Raw genomic sequence first — 16449 nt, forward strand, 5'->3', positions numbered from 1 at the left:
TTGTGTACGAATGCCGCAATCGATAGTCGACTCTAATTTGCGCTGGGTAATTTCCTCGGAGGACTCGATTCCTCCTTTGAGCATTAATAATCTCTTTCTGGCAAAACGAAGTGCTATGAATCACATTATTCGAAAGATAAAATAAAGATGTTTTCTGCCAATTTCCTTCAACCTCCAAACATCTCTTTCTCCCGTTTGTCGTTTTTGCGTTCGCTAATCCTTTCTCACAACACCCATTTTTCGTTTGAGAAATTGTTGAGTAAACATCGTTTGCCAGTGCGCGTAGAGCGGGAAATCCTACGTTCTTACGTTGATTGCACTTGATTGAAAAATCCAAAACGAAATGTATTTGGTCGCAGCATTATATGAGTAGGAAGCAAATAATTACTCGAAAATTACATGATTTTGGCGATGTGAAATTTTTTCCGTTTTTCATGTTATGCATCCAATATTGGATACGAAAATTATCTACTGATGGGGAAAAATAATAGAAGCTTTCCTGTCAATTGCGATTGATTGAAAAATCACAAAATCAAATGTATTTGGTTGCAGTGTTGTATGGATAGAAAACATTAAAATAAACTCTTTCGCATGAATATATTTTTTAATTCTCAGGGGAACTGGTAGATTATTTTTCAGCAACGATGATAGCAACGAGAGTTCCGCGCGTGTATGTGTGTGTGTGGCGGCTGCTCCGATGTTTCAAGCGGAACCGTGACATCACTCTCCTCCTGATGGATTCCCTTCTGGCCTAAGGTGTACAAACAGGCTCTTGGTAACACCGTTTATCAGCGCTTTCATGATAAACGAAGTTAGCTTCATCACAACAGCGACAACATGCTACAATCGCTGTTCAATTATAACTGAGTGGGTTTACGAGCAGCGCTCGCTTATATACCGATTGGTGATTTCAATAGCCTGTTTTGAAAGCAATTTTAAGGCTATTGAAACAAGTTTTTGGATGAAAAAGTAACAAGTATATAACGCGTAGATATTTTATCTTTCGAATGAAGTGTTTATCATACCATTTAGTTCAGTTGTTTAGGAGCTATTAACGCTCAAAATCTCGGTCTCCGGCGTAACGCTTTCGTTTTCGAAACTTTGATTTTACACCCCGGTATAGAAATGAAAGACGTAGTCCTACGTCAAAAATACAAATGAAATAGTACAGATGCGCAGTCGGCGATTCCAATCGAGGCTTCTAGCAAAAGAACCATGTTTCACACGAGCCTAGGAAAAAAATGTTTTTCTTCACATACCATGAATTGTGGCTAGTGAACTAAGTATGAATAATTATAGAGAAAACAATAAAAATAGCGTCAATATAAAAAAGGCAATATTCCTCTACTGCTACTTAGAATACTGCTATTTAAGAAAAGTCACACTTAATAATTCAATTAAATATTCTATTTGTATTATTTCACATCACATTTCGTTACACAACACTTTCTGCACTTCCGAACAATTCTATGTAGCATAGCCTACCACAACCACCCCCCCCCCCATTTATCACGGCGGAAGTAACTCGTCAATATCACTCCCTGCCACAACTGCGTTGGCAATTTCCGTCATCGTTGAAGTTAGCTTTCCCACGAGCGCAGGTTCCACCTCGTCCAGCAAAACGTACGGATTTGCATTGATAGCCTGGTTTCCAATAGCTTCCAACGTTGGTTCACCGTTGAACAAGTTCTTCAGATAAAACCGCGCATCGTTGAACTTAATATTCATGCCAATCGGATGGAATCTGACATAGTTTTTACCATCTTTCGGTACTAGGTAGAATTTAATCTTCAGATTGACAATTGTGTTATCTTAAATTGGAAACAAATGTTGTGTAACACAATGTAGCATCAAATAATACCCAAGCTACTCACTTAGCGTCAAATTGAAGGGCCCTTCACCGGCAAGCCTCAGAAGTAGAATATTCATGTTCAAGTGATACATCCCTGTCACTAATGTCGATGGTATCTTCACGCTGGCATTTAACATCATGTTCGGCAAATCGACCCTGTTAGAAGCAATGTTATTAATAAACTTACACTAAATTAGGGAACAATTGAGACATACTGGAATCTCCGAATCACAAAACCACTGACACCGTTGATAGTAATATTCCACAATTTGGTGGTAAAACTTGACCCTTGGTCAATATCGATTCCATCGATCCGCAACGGATCCAACGGAGGCGCAGTCCAATTTCCTCCAAAGTCTCCGGAAGCGATATTCGGTCGGATTTTATCGACTACACCGAGAATACATTGGGCCAAAGCCGGATCGTTTCGATTGCAAACCTCGAGCACTGGAGCTGGAAAAAAAATATACCGATTATTTTAAACTGCTACTATACCAGCGTTAAAAAGTTTTTACCAATCGCGGCGAATGCAGCGGTCAAATCGAGCACCACGATCAGAACTGTAGGAAACGTTTTCATTATTGACTCTTCTCCCTCGGGAGGCAATCTGATCCTCTGGCCGTTACGGAACGAATGAATTTATTTTCCAGATTTTATACGATGTAATACCGTTTACAATTATTATCCAATGGCACGTACTTCCGTGCTACAGTTCCAGGTAGTGAACTAAACTCTGTTACAATCGGTGTGAATCTTCAACAGAGCCAATGATATTAATTCTCCTGAATTGAAGATAGTGCTGAATGGGGTGGAAGTCACTAGGACTAAGTACTACTAACTACTATCAGCTGTTCGTTCATAGGCGCATATTGGCACGTGCTACAGATCCAGTAACGATCTTTTATCCGATCGTGACCTTTGTCTGTTGTTACTGTTTGCCGAGAGAAAGAAAATCACAGACGCTATATAAACTTAGTTTAATCAACTATTTTTCATTCATACAAAACTGTTTATAAGACATCTAAGTTGTATCCCATCTCCTCAAAGGCCCAGATTTTAGAAAAAAAAACTGTTATAAATTTAAAATGGAAATATTGACGAATCTAATCGGATATGTTCTTGGTATTGCTTACCACGTGGAAATATTATCTCTATCTTGGAAATCGTAAAGTTGACATGTGAATATAAATTCGAAGAAAACTTCACACTTGGGTGTCATGTTTTCGCCGATGAATAATGGGCACGATCCTCACCAGTAATTAGAATTTGCCACTCTCATCACTCGTTCTGCTTCAAATTGTTAGAGATATTAAGTGCATCTATCGCATTCTAGAATACCAGCAGCAAATAAGTGAACTTCACAACTTATTTGCTGCTATTTGCAACCCATATTTGAATTTTGAAATTAATGGACTTTGAACAGATATAAATTGATTTCGTTATTCGATTCGTAATGAATTGCAACACTGTCTTAGTTAGTTTGTTGATGTAACGCTGAAGTGAGAGTTTGTTATTTATTCTAAGTTCGTGGTTCAATAGCACACGTGTCATGTTGCACCATGGAACGGTATTCGTGCAACAGGTATGGAAGTTGGTTTTCGAGATTTCAGTCTCTGTTTGGCTGCGGGGACTATTGTACCCAAGGAAATTTGGTCTGCGTCGCCGATCAAGATTATAAATTTCATCAAACAGATTATTCCTGATGGGCACCTGGCTCGCCCCGAGCCCGCCCCCTCCCCAAGGTCTATTCACCATAGAAACGTATCGTGTCCCCTAAATCTTTCGCATGCCAAATTGGGCTCCATTTGCTTGATTAGTTCTCGAGGTATGCAGAAATTTGTGTTTCAATTTGGTACGAAAATGTCCACGCTTGTCCACGGTGAAGGGGGTGGGAGTTCAGATAATGTCCACGTGGACACGTTAAACAAAAGTTTTTAAAAACACATTCAGATCTACATTTTTATCTGCATTTTACATGTGGGGTGTTGATAACATGATGAAACGACCGGAATATTTGGAGGATTATCTAAATAATTTGGGAAGGACTTAGGGAACCGAGTGCTATCCAAATCTCTATACCTGCACTTGTGTATTAGATAAAGTGACCAGATGGTCAGAGGTCTAACGCGGGACACAAAAAACAAAACGATATGTATATACGTTATTTGAACATAAACCATAGTTGAGCGAGTCTAAACTGATCAGTATTATTTCTTTCTGATCATCGGCACTTAGTTGTGATTTTTCGGTGGTTTAGATTTTGTTTACGTTCCCCAGGTAAGCGATGATGTCGAATATATCATTCACATCAAGTTCTCGAAGAAGGTCCTTCTCTGTCAGACGTGAAGGGAATGTCCAAGCAGCGCTTCATTTACGATACTTCATCAACTCTGCCTCTTCCTGTCGAGTATACACTAGTTCTTCCGGCTTATTTAAAACGTTAAGCCCTGACCGAGCTAGAGGACCAAAGATGAACTTTTCGTCTGACTCACGTTGGTCCCTGCGGATCAATAGGGGACTTTTATAAACATCACTAGCTGACCCGGCAAACTTCGTCCCGCCCAAATTTTATTTTTCGTTATCACATTCATGTTTCCTTACTAAGCGCTGTTCATGAGTCTAATCGCAGAATTGTTCATTGATTGAAACAAAAATTATCTTTAAAATTACCTTTTACTATAAAATTCCTAGTACTTCTACCAAAACTCGTCATTATAATATCAGATTATTTTTAGACACAATTCTCGTTAAACATTTTTCAACCACTTGCAAATGAAATGTTTCTCCGTTACATGGAATAAATGTTTGATACCGAAAACATGATAGAATAGAGACACCCCTAAATCAGACAATTCCTCTCTCGAGTTTTGCTCTTATCAACACATTCGGCGATCCATTCATATTTATATAGATAGAAGACCATATAAGAGTGCGTTTTATTACATTAAAATCCATTTCCATTTTCGAACGAAAATCAATTTCGTTATCGCAAACATTTGTGTTTAATTTGAGAGCCTCCCCTTGGAGAGGGGGGAGGAGTGTCGAACCATTATAAAAATGTTTATTAATCTCTAAAACTTCTATATGCCAAATTTGATTCCATTTGCTTGATTAGTTCTCGAGTTATTCAGACCCCCCCCCCTCCTGTAGAGAGAGGGAGGAGTGTCAAACCACCTCAGAAACTTGTATTGCCTCCTAAAACCTCCACATGCCAAATTTGGTTCTATTTTCTTGATTAGTTCTTGAGTTATGCAGAAATTTATGCTTTATTTGTATGGCAGACCGCCCCTCCCCCTTTTTTTTTTTTGAAAAAGGGAGAAGTGTCTTACCACCATAGAAACATTGATTGCATCCTTAGACCTCCACATGCCAAATTTGGTTTCGTTTGCTTGATTAATTTTCGAGTAATGCACAAATTTGTGTTTCATTTGTATGGCAGCCCCCCTTTAGAGAGGGGGAGGAGTGTCTAACCACCATAGAAACATTTCTTGCATCCTAAAACTTTCATTTGTATGGCAGCCCCCCCTTAGAGGGGGGGAGGGGTTTCGAACTATCATAAGAACCATCCCCGACCCCAAAAACTCCTACTTACCAATTTTCGTGTCGATTGGTTCAGTAGTTTCCGAGTCCATAAGAATCAGACTGACAGACAGACAGACAGAAATCAATTTATATATATATATATATATATATATATATATATATATATATATATATATATATATATATATATATATATATATATATATATATATATATATATATATATATATATATATATATATATATATATATATAAATTGATTTCTGTCTGTCTGTCTGTCAGTCTGATTCTTATGGACTCGGAAACTACTGAACCAATCGACATATATATATATAGATTTTCCAATTCTGTTGCTGTTGTTGATGAAACCAGCTCAAAGTATTCATCTTTGGATGCATTAGAAGCGTTCTTGAACAGTCTGCCAAATAAAAGTTTTTTTTGAGGTTCATCCATTTAAGAACATCAACATGATCAAATTGTGATATTGAAATATATTGATATCGCGGGAGATTTTCGTTTCTTTTGCCAAATGCGGGACGTTTCGCGGGACGAAATCTTACGCGGGACATTTTGTTGAAATGCGGGACGTCTGGTCAGTTTAGTATTAGAAGAACCAGATTCAGTCCTTTTTGGAGTACCCTCGTTCCCGAATATTTCTCGAATTTTGCGACGTTATCTTTAATACAGCTGAGTTAGGCATGCTCAGCACAAGAGAGCGGTTTTTTTTGAGGATCACTTTGTCCTACCGAACGAAAGATTGGGATATTGCAAGTGAGATTTCCGTGAATTAGCACATGTTATTACAACATTCGTGTTTTTTTCAAGAGGCTTTGAATCCGAGATTAGATTACATATTTTGCACCGCAGCCAAGAGGAAACTGCTATCAATTAGATCAATGGCATAGTGGAAACCACAAGCGATAAGTCTTCCTATATTTGAAATTAAACATGACATTTCCGCGTTTTATGTAATTAACCACATCGGAAATATTTTTGTTTCAAATTAGAGCATTTTAGGCATTAAAAATATTGTTTTATTTGTTCTAATTTTCGCTTCATTATCTGAACTTGCATTTCGCTGTCAAAGTTCAATAAAGAAGTATGCCGAAATCCATTGGTTGTTTCTCCATTGGAATGCTTTCGACACATTTTTCTCAATAGTATCTTGATTAGCTTCATTTAAAACAACATTCAATTGTGCTAAATCATTTCAGAAATCTTCAGAAAAACTATGTTCGAAAGACACTTGTTTCTCGCAATTGAAAGATTCTATTGCCAAATAAGTTCCCTTAGATGTTATTTCATGCGTAATTTTACGATTACAAAAAAGTTTTTGCTAGATTATGCAGTTTTACTGCCGTACCGTTTTAACCATTAGAGAAGCAGATATGCATTTGTCGTTGGTTTTCTCGAATGTTTTCGAAAAGCGATTTTGAAGGAGTAATATTTTGGGCATAATACCAGTTATCATAGTGGAATTATTACATAAATGATTAAATAGATTTCCATACGCATTAGAACAAATGAAATGGAAAAGAACGAATTTTGTTTTAGCAATTCTAACCCAGCATTTCATACAGTTGCCCTTACCGAGTTTTTCCTGCAGCCAACGATTACACATATTTTCAAACTCTAAGATATATTGGTAGGGAAGGGGCAATCAATCAAAGAATAGAAAACAACCGCCGCATCTACTAATGAAGCTTTTTCGCATTTTTTCTTTTCAAAAAAGGATTTACGATTATGATCTGAATAAAACGATTTCAATTTTGCAGGTTCCGGGAGTGAAGCAGTTTGCGTTGCATCGAAAGAAAGATGCGCTGCCTGAGTCAAGAATTGTCTAGTGTAATTGTGCCTCACGAGCACTCCGAGAGAAATCTGGATATTCAATGCAGAATGGTCGCTAGGAATTTGTTATTAAAACAAGTTTTCAATGCGAAAAAAACCAAAACAAAAGACATCTTTTTTATTCTTTAATTGTTTTTTCTAGTTTTCTTTTTATAATTATAAAAACACAAAAAATAAGACTAATTGAAAATTGAATATAGACACAATGCAATTATTTCTTTTTTTCCAATTAAAATATATGGAAGAATGTCCACGTTTGTCAACGGAGGGGGAAGGGGGAGTCTAAAATCGTGCTGGACAGCCCCTTATTTTCCTTTTCCACTTTTGAAATTTGAAACTCATCATACATTGTCATAGGGTGTTTTAAATATTATAGAATGACATGTAGAAGGGGTTCTCAATGACAGAAATTTGAAACTCACAATTTAACTATACAAATCAACCACATGGTCATATTACCACCACTGCCCGTCTTACCCGCACCTCCCCCACATGCTTTCTAAAGGGTGTGTCACATCAAATTGCATCACGGAAAAAACGCTGTAGAAATTTAATTTTTAGGAATTATATCTTCAGCTTTCGCTTATAATCAGATAAGAGTGTATAGATCACGTTGGCCATGCTTCACTGTCAATTTTTCGTAAATTTGGAAAAATGTCGTCGAACGAAGAAGAGCGTCGTGAATTAATCCTGTGCACTCATTTCGAGAATCCGGAGTTGTCACATCGGGACATCGGTAAGATGCTGGGAATCGTCCAATCCACGGTCAGCAGAGTACTAAAACGATACTTCGAGAACCTAACCATCGACCGGAAGGTGAAGAACGGCAAAAATGGATGCTCCGTCAGTGAAAAAGATCACAAGCGCGTAGTTAAGCAGTTTAGACGTGATCCGAGAAGTTCGGTCCGGGATGTCGCCAATAAGCTGAATTTGTAAAGTTCATTCGTCCAGCGGATCAAGCAGCGGGAGGGCCTGCGTACATACAAGAAGAAGAAGGCTCCTAACCGCGACGAAAGGCAAAACATGGTGGGGAAGACGCGAACCCGGAAGCTGTACACCGAAATGCTGACGAAGCCGCATTGCCTGGTAATGGACGACGAAACCTACGTCAAAGCGGACTTTCGTCAGCTGCCGGGCCTGTTGTTCTTCTCCGCAGAGGACAAATTCAGCGTTCCGGAGGAGATTCGCAAGCAGAAACTATCCAAGTTTACAAAGTACATGGTGTGGCAAGCGATCTGCTCTTGCGGAAAGCGGAGCGCCCCCTTCATGATGACCGGCACGGTAAACGGGCAGGTTTACCTTAAGGAGTGCCTACAGAAGCGCTTACTACCTCTATTGAAGCAGCACGCGGGCCCGACCATCTCCTGGCCGGATCTCGCTTCGTGCCACTATTCAAAGGACGTGTTGGAGTGGTACGAAGCCAACGGGGTCACCCTCGTGCCAAAATGAACCCGCCCAACGCGCCGGAGCTTCGCCCAATAGAGAAATATTGGGCGATTATGAAGCAGGCCCTCCGGAAGAACCCAAAAGTTGTCAAATCGGAGGGAAAATGGATTTCTGTTAAAAAAAAACTACAATCTGACGTTGTACAGCATAACCTTATTGACGGGGTAAAAAGGAAGGTGCGAGCATACGGGCTTGGGCTCGAAGTATGAATAAAAACAAAATGCCAAAAGTTGTTTAATAGTTTTTATTTTACTGTCTAATATTTTCAAAAGGATCGGTCTACTGGGCGAATTTCTACAGCATTTTTTCCGTGATGCAATTTGATGTGACACACCCTTTAATGCAATAACCAACATTCCTGCATTCCTTTCAATTCATTGTCATAGGGCGATTAAAATATTATAGAATGACATGTAGAAGGTGTCTCTCTTTTTTTTCACACCAAAAAATTATTTGTAAACCTATTCAGGACATTCATTATCTCTTTGCGGTCGTATGTCTGCTCTCAGCCGCCAAACATGTTTTACTGTTCCGATCGTATGGTGGCTCTCAGCCACCGATATCGTTGGAAGACTATTTTTGGCCAGAATTGGAAGATCTTAACATCAATGATATGTAGTTTCAACAATACGGTGCCACTTGATAAACAGCGCACGTTACAACTACACTTTGATCTTAGCCTTTAGGCCGAGAAGCGTTGCACGTTACAACGGATTTATTAAAAAGCAAGTTTGGTTGACGCGTTACTTCGAGAGAAGAACCTGTTCGTTGACCGCCTCGTTCATGCGATTTGACGCCATTGTATTTCTTTTTATGGGACCTGCAACTTTAGAAGAGCTCAGAGACAATATCCAACGCGAAATTCGCAACTTTCCGGCCGAAAAGTGTAGCTGAGTAGCCAACGTTTGACGGGAACATGACGGTTGTTCTCATCGACGAAGAAATACGGTTCAATCACTCCTCCGCCATGAAAACATAAACAGTATTTTTGCGAATGCAACGGTGTTTCTTGAAGCACATGTGGGTTTGCATCTGACCAATAACGCATATTTTGCATGTTGACAAAGCCATTTAACCAGAAATGAGCATCATCGCTGAAGATGATTATGTGATGAAAATCGTCATTTTCTTCAAGATTCGCCAGAGCCAAGTCACAGAGGTTTCGGCACTACAGAACGGCGAAGACAGAACTTGTATTTTTTGGTATTTCTTCAAACGGTTTCAAAAGCCTAGCGCACTGGCTCCATGAAGCCCCACTGTTCTCACGTATATACCCGTTGTGCCTAATTTTATGAGCTGCAAAAAATACTTTCATTTTTCGAAACACATGAAATCTTTTCGTGCACAGGTGATTGTGAAATATCGATGGATTATTGACTTTGACTTAGGGAAAACGGGTGCAAGAATATTGAGTTCAACCATTCCACGAGCAATCGATACATGACCCGGAGTAGGTAGATAACCGGCAGTAGCATATTTAAAAACGTAATGGGATGATATGAGACTAATTTGGTGGATTCATTTTCCAGTGTTTATCTGAACGAAACCTATTGGACCATTATGATGCAACGATGTCTCTTAATGAGCCAGGAGAGGGGCGAAGAATATGTATGCTATGCCCAGAAAGTGAAGAAACAATTAGACAAAATTATCGGAGACGGCTGTTTGAACTCTAAATACGTGAAGTGAAAATTACAGGATTTCTACATCCAACCAGAACAACCTCCAACATTTAGTTCATTATATGTAAACCGGATTGAATACCTGCAAAAATCCACCACGAATTTGGTTTTCTTCCGATCATTATATTTTATTTTTACGTATTCCGTACTCTCCCTTTACAGCGCTCTGATTCGCTTCTCAAACCTACGCTGAGCAACTAATGAATAGCCGACTTCCCTTGAAATCATTTCATGAAAGTTGAAAGTTTCGAAAGCGCAATCTAGTGACACATTATATGGCGCGTAGGTAAATTGTTCTGCTAGATCCAGATAGATAGATTCGTCGGAGTCAACAACTTGTTCTATTCTTCCACGAGTGACTAATTGTTGTAGAGATTTGCAAGATCCGGTTGTAATTGCTCGTTACTTGCTATCATTATTTTTTATAATTAGTCGAGCTGATCGAACCTTGGAGTAATTCAAATGACTTGCACGTATTTAGATTTGATATAGCGCATCAATGTGCCCATTCATACGCTTTTTAGAAGCCGCTCCATTTTTTATAACAGAAAAAACTGGATCAATATTACTGCACATATCTGACCTTTTCACATTGAAATATTTTTGAATTATCCTTCACTTTGACGTCGAGAATTAAAAAAAAACTGTAAGTGAGTCCGGAAAACAGAACTATGGATTTATTAGGTAACACCGCAAACTACCGTTCTTTAAACCAAATACTTCCAACTCCAAGTTCGATTGTGTAGGTCGAAACTTAGAGAAGGGTTCGGTGGCGCTGAAGGGGAACACGTTATGGATTATTTAATCGTGAGAGAACGTTGATAAGTAGGTCGAAATAGGAACATAATAAAAATTCAGACACATAATATCACTCATTACTGTTATTATTATTGAATCTAACATTCTCAGCATATTTAACAACCCTATTTTTCAATCCATATCACACTTTTTTTTCTGTCCAAAATCACAAGTCCATATCGAAAAGAGGCGGACTTTGAATTTCAGTTCACCACGAGAAGACACTTATTCAACCGATAAACTGAATTATTCATTTAACTGTATCATTTGCACTTGTAAACATCATATTGCGCTCCACAACCAATCCAAGCAATTCTAAGCGATCGAGTCTGGATAATTTGCCACACTTCATTCATGACGACGGAAGTAGCTCGTCTTCCTCGCCCCCTGCCACAACCGCGTTGGAGATCTCCGTCAGTGATAGGGTTAACTTGTCCATAAGAGAAGGTTTGACTTCGTCCAGCAAAACGTGGGGATTTGCGTTGATAGCCTGGTTTCCGATTTCCTCCAGCGCAGGGTCACCATTGAACAGATTCTTCAGATAAAACCGAGCATCGTTGAACTTAATCTTCAAGCCTACCGGATGGAATTTGAGGTAATTCTTCCCATCTTTCGGTTCTAGGAAGTATTTCACTTTCAGACTGACCAAGGTGTCATCTTGAAACAAGAACAAATATATGTTATACACGTGTCATCAGTTGATATCCGAGTTGTTCACCTAACGTTAGATTGAAAGGTCCTCTGCCGGAGATTTTCAAAAGCAGAATATTCATGTCCAAATCGTATTTGCCTTTCACCAATAGCGATGGTAATTTCGCGCTGATATTGAACATCCTGTTCGGCACATCGTCACTGTTGAAACGATCGAATTGGTGAAATCGCTTTAAACTGCATACAATTTAGGCATACCGAATTTTCCGAATCACAAAACCACTAACACCAGCAATGGAAATGTCTCTAAGGTTGGCCCTAAAACTTGGCCCATGGTCAATGTCGATTTTATCAATCAGCAGCGGATCCAACGGAGGGGCATTTCGATTTTCTCCGTAGTTTCCGGACGCGATGTTCGGTCGAATCTTTTCCACTACGTTGATGATACATTGGCCCAAAGCTGGATCGTTTCGTTTGCAAACCTCAAGCACTGGAGCTAGTTAAAAGAGGGACCTCAGCAATTTCTAAACATCACAACACCACGCGTTGGAAGGCACTTGTATTTACCAATCTTGGTGAATCCGACTGCCAAATTCAGCACCACAACCACAATCACCGAACACGACTTCATTGTTGGTTTTTATCACTCCCGAAAGGCACCTTTATCTTCTGACAGTTACGAATCAAATGAGTTGTTTTCGCGGATTTTATACGATATAACACGTTTCAGCAGAAACCACACTCCGACAGCACGCACTTTACTCACTATTCCAGGCGGTAATTTGAACGCGGCTGCGATCGCTGCAAGTCATTAGCAGTGGCAATTAGTTCGACACTTCTTAATTGAAGCGTATTGTTAGAAGGGAGAGTAGTCTTATCCGTTGGCGGTTGGTAGGCAAACGATAACCGGCAACACGGGGGACGATCAGTTTGGATCAGGAGCAATCCATCTGCTGTTCGTTCGCTGTCGCTTACTGGCACGTGTGGAAGATCTAATATCGAGCTCCTATCTGATCATGACCTTCGTTTGCGCCTCGGTTTCTGTTTGCCGAGAGAAGCATGTGTGGATGTGCGTAGTATGCTGAATCCGTTCTAGTTAGCACCCACATATCGGGCAAAGAGTGAGAGCATGTCAACAATTTATTATGATTATCAAACACCAGTAGATCAATCTAGACCAGGGGTTCTCAAACTATTTTGGGCCTTTTTCCAGAATAAAGTGATACCTTAGATCCCTATAGCCAAACTTCTTCAATCATATGAAATACTTAACAATTGAATAACTTTGCTGTCCACTAACCCTTTATAAAGCCGTGGAAATTAGGCAAGGAATCGACTCAATATTCAGAGAAAATTAGTCTTACATGAGGAAGACACATGTTTTCGCGGAGAAACTGCGTGAAGAAGTCAAAAGTCATTACCAACTAAATACGGATATAGTCAGTCAGAAAATCAGCTGACTATCCTCAGTTGACTATGACTATGCAGAGCCCTGGTTACGCTACGCGCAGGTAAACTAAGCATTTTGTAAATTCTTTTTCAATCACTTTACTTTGGTTCACTTCATTTAGCTTCGTCTTCTTCTTCTTCAATCGCACTAACGTTCCTAGAGGAACTTCGCCGTCTCAACGTAGTATTACTTGCGTCATTTTTATTAGTACTTAGTTGAGATTTCTATGCCAAATAACACGCCTTGAATGCATTCTAAGTGGCAAGCTCTAGAATACGCGTGACCACAGTGCAAGACGGAGGCAATTTCTTTGACGAAAAATTCCCCGACCAGAACGGGAATCGAACCCGAACACCCGGCATGTTAGTTGTGACGCTAACCACTCGGCCACGGGAGCACCATTTAGCTTCGTAATCACTTCGAATTCAATGAAAAGAGGGGGGCCTCCGTAGCCACATTGGTTGCGCGTTCGCTTAGTAAGCGATCGATCGTGAGTTCGAAACTCAGGGCCCTCATTGACCATCTTTGTGTTGTTACAGAATAACTACGTCCACGCAACAATCATCAGCGATGGAGATCGATCCACGGTCGAAATATGATCGATTCATCCATACAACTGCTCTGCTCTGCAAGACACATCGGGCTGCTGCTCTATAAATAACTCAACAATGATCAATCAACTGTCTCCGCTATCCGGTGGTCCAACTGGATTGGATAATGGAAGAACAGAAAGAATACTCTTACGCCTAAATGGCTACTGTGTGAATGTACCATATGTAATGGTATAGAAGAAATACTGGCGAATGACAACTGTGTAATGTGCTAATTATAGATATGATAAATATGTGACATGTACACGATTAAAATTCGGCTCTGTTACAGCTAAAATGCCAATGAGCCTAAAATAAATAAAAGGAACAAAAAAATAAAAAATGAAAAGATGAGTGTATTATAATTCAAGCTCCGATGAAGCTTCACAAAGCGTTCTCACAATATGCACAAAGAAAACTGCACAGTACTAAGCATGCTTTGGTATGGATTTTGATTTAGGATTAGGGTAAATGATCTTGGTTTGTCCAATTGGGGGTGTTTTTACGCAACTAGTAAATGCAAATCGATTTTTCTTCATGAAAATCACACATAATCGATACGAGTTTGGGTTTGTTGAAAAGCCTCAAGTCTCTAGTTGCTAATACTACCATAAAGTGTTGAAATTATTCAAATTTTTATGTTTTTTAACGATTTTCCTTAAAGAAGAATTATGATCATGGTTTGACCACCTCTGATCATGGTTTGCCCAAAAAAATGATCATGGTTTGTCCGGTTTTAGAAATCTCCATTTTTGAATGAAAACATTCGAATTCACAATTAGATGTTGCATTTATCATTGCTTGAGTTTACTGTCATCATATTGATTCATTCATAATTTAGGCTTTCTTCAGAATATTGCCTTTTCTTGGGCATTTTAGAAGTGTTCACCTCAACACAATCAACACAGAAAAACCATACTTCTGCTATGCGCGAAGCACACCATAAACAAACATAAACAACTGCAGCGCGCCAAGCGGTTGCCATAGAAATCATGTGGACGAAACAACATTATTGAATTGGACAACTTATAATCAGAATTGAGTTCATCAAAATGCGTTAATTTAATGGTTTAGCTATGTAAATCCGATACAAATGGTGAGCAAGCATGATGTTTACAATATTTATAAGTGTTGTAACCCAGAAAAGGTCTGAATACATGCCAAATAATCATCTGGTGATCGATTAAAAGTTAGCTCGAATGAGGGGCGCATTGACACAAATAGAAGGTGTATTTTATAATCCTTTAAAACATGTGATTTCGTAAAAATATACTATCAAACTACTATAAATCATGTAAAAGGCAATTTCATTTATATGTTTCGAAACATTCGAAGGCCTTATTTGACACAGGAGCGCTGAATTAGAGCATTCAAAAAAGTGGGCAAACCATGATCATATTTTCGACTGGACAAACCAAGATCATTTACCGTCTTTCATTTCTGTACCGGCATGTGAGTTAAAAGCATCAGTAACAAACGTTGGAGGCGTAAGGCTTTGATCGTTAATAACTCTTTTCCGGCTGAACGAAGTGGTATGATAATCACTTATACTTCAAAGATGACATTTTCAGAATTTGAGACCAAAGTGCAAGCTTGTTATACAGTAAAATATAAGGAACATGTTTCGACTTCAATTTTGTCATGACTGCCTCCCATTAAATCGAGTATATGTGTCAAATATAGCACAAGTCAAAATGTGTCTGAAAGTCTTGTACATACATTATCTCGCACGAACTTGTTCACGCTTTACTTGCCGGTTTTCCAATCTTTTACGAATTGATGAACATATGTCGATGAGCTTTGTTAGGATATGAAAAGTACGACAATAATTTAATAAATAATTCGGGTTCGATTCCCGTTCTGGTCGGGGGAATTTTTCGTCAAAGAAATTTCCTCCGACTTGCACAGTGATCACGCGTATTCTAGAGCTTGCCACTCAGAATGCATTCAAGGCGTGTTATTTGGCATAGAAATCTCAACTAAGTACTAATAAAAATGACGCAAGTAATACTACGTTGAGACGGCGAAGTTCCTCTAGGAACGTTAGTGCGATTGAAGAAGAAGAAGAACACGCCTTGAATGCATTCTGAGTGGCAAGCTCTAGAATACGCGTGATCACAGTGCAAGTCGGAGGAAATTTCTTTGACGAAAAATTCCCCCGACCAGAACGGGAATCGAACCCGAATTATTTATTAAATTATTGTCGTACTTTTCATATCCTAACAAAGCTCATCGACATATGTTCATCAATTCGTAAAAGATTGGAAAACCGGCAAGTAAAGCGTGAACAAGTTCGTGCGAGATAATGTATGTACAAGACTTTCAGACACATTTTGACTTGTGCTATATTTGACACATATACTCGATTTAATGGGAGGCAGTCATGACAAAATTGAAGTCGAAACATGTTCCTTATATTTTACTGTATAACAAGCTTGCACTTTGGTCTCAAATTATGAAAATGTCATCTTTGAAGTATAAGTGATTATCATACCACTTCAAGGCGTGTTATTCGGCATAAAAATCTCAACTAAGTACTAATAAAAATGACGCAAGTAATACTACGTTGAGACGGCGAAGTTCCTCTA

The 16449-nt window shown here is 39.0% G+C and overlaps 2 protein-coding genes across 2 annotated transcripts; both read right to left on the reverse strand.

The window, feature by feature from the left end:
* Window positions 1-1499: 1499 nt before the first annotated feature.
* LOC129777470 (uncharacterized) lies at window positions 1500-5473 on the reverse strand. Its single transcript, XM_055783742.1, has 4 exons — window positions 2368-5473; window positions 2068-2305; window positions 1875-2008; window positions 1500-1811 (listed from the first exon to the last, which is right to left on the reverse strand). The coding sequence occupies exons 1-4, from the start codon at window positions 2429-2431 to the stop codon at window positions 1510-1512; spliced, it is 738 nt and encodes a 245-aa protein (XP_055639717.1). The 5' UTR covers window positions 2432-5473; the 3' UTR covers window positions 1500-1509.
* Window positions 5474-8920: 3447 nt separating this feature from the next.
* On the reverse strand, window positions 8921-12544 carry LOC129779385 (circadian clock-controlled protein daywake-like). The gene is made up of 4 exons (XM_055786824.1): window positions 12389-12544; window positions 12080-12317; window positions 11889-12022; window positions 8921-11827 (listed from the first exon to the last, which is right to left on the reverse strand). Exons 1-4 carry the CDS (start codon window positions 12450-12452, stop codon window positions 11523-11525), a joined length of 741 nt encoding a protein of 246 aa, XP_055642799.1. The 5' UTR covers window positions 12453-12544; the 3' UTR covers window positions 8921-11522.
* Between the last annotated feature and the right edge of the window lie 3905 nt (window positions 12545-16449).

The sequence above is a fragment of the Toxorhynchites rutilus genome, chromosome 3 (assembly GCF_029784135.1).
Source record: "Toxorhynchites rutilus septentrionalis strain SRP chromosome 3, ASM2978413v1, whole genome shotgun sequence".
In the NCBI taxonomy this organism is placed as follows: domain Eukaryota; kingdom Metazoa; phylum Arthropoda; class Insecta; order Diptera; family Culicidae; genus Toxorhynchites; species Toxorhynchites rutilus.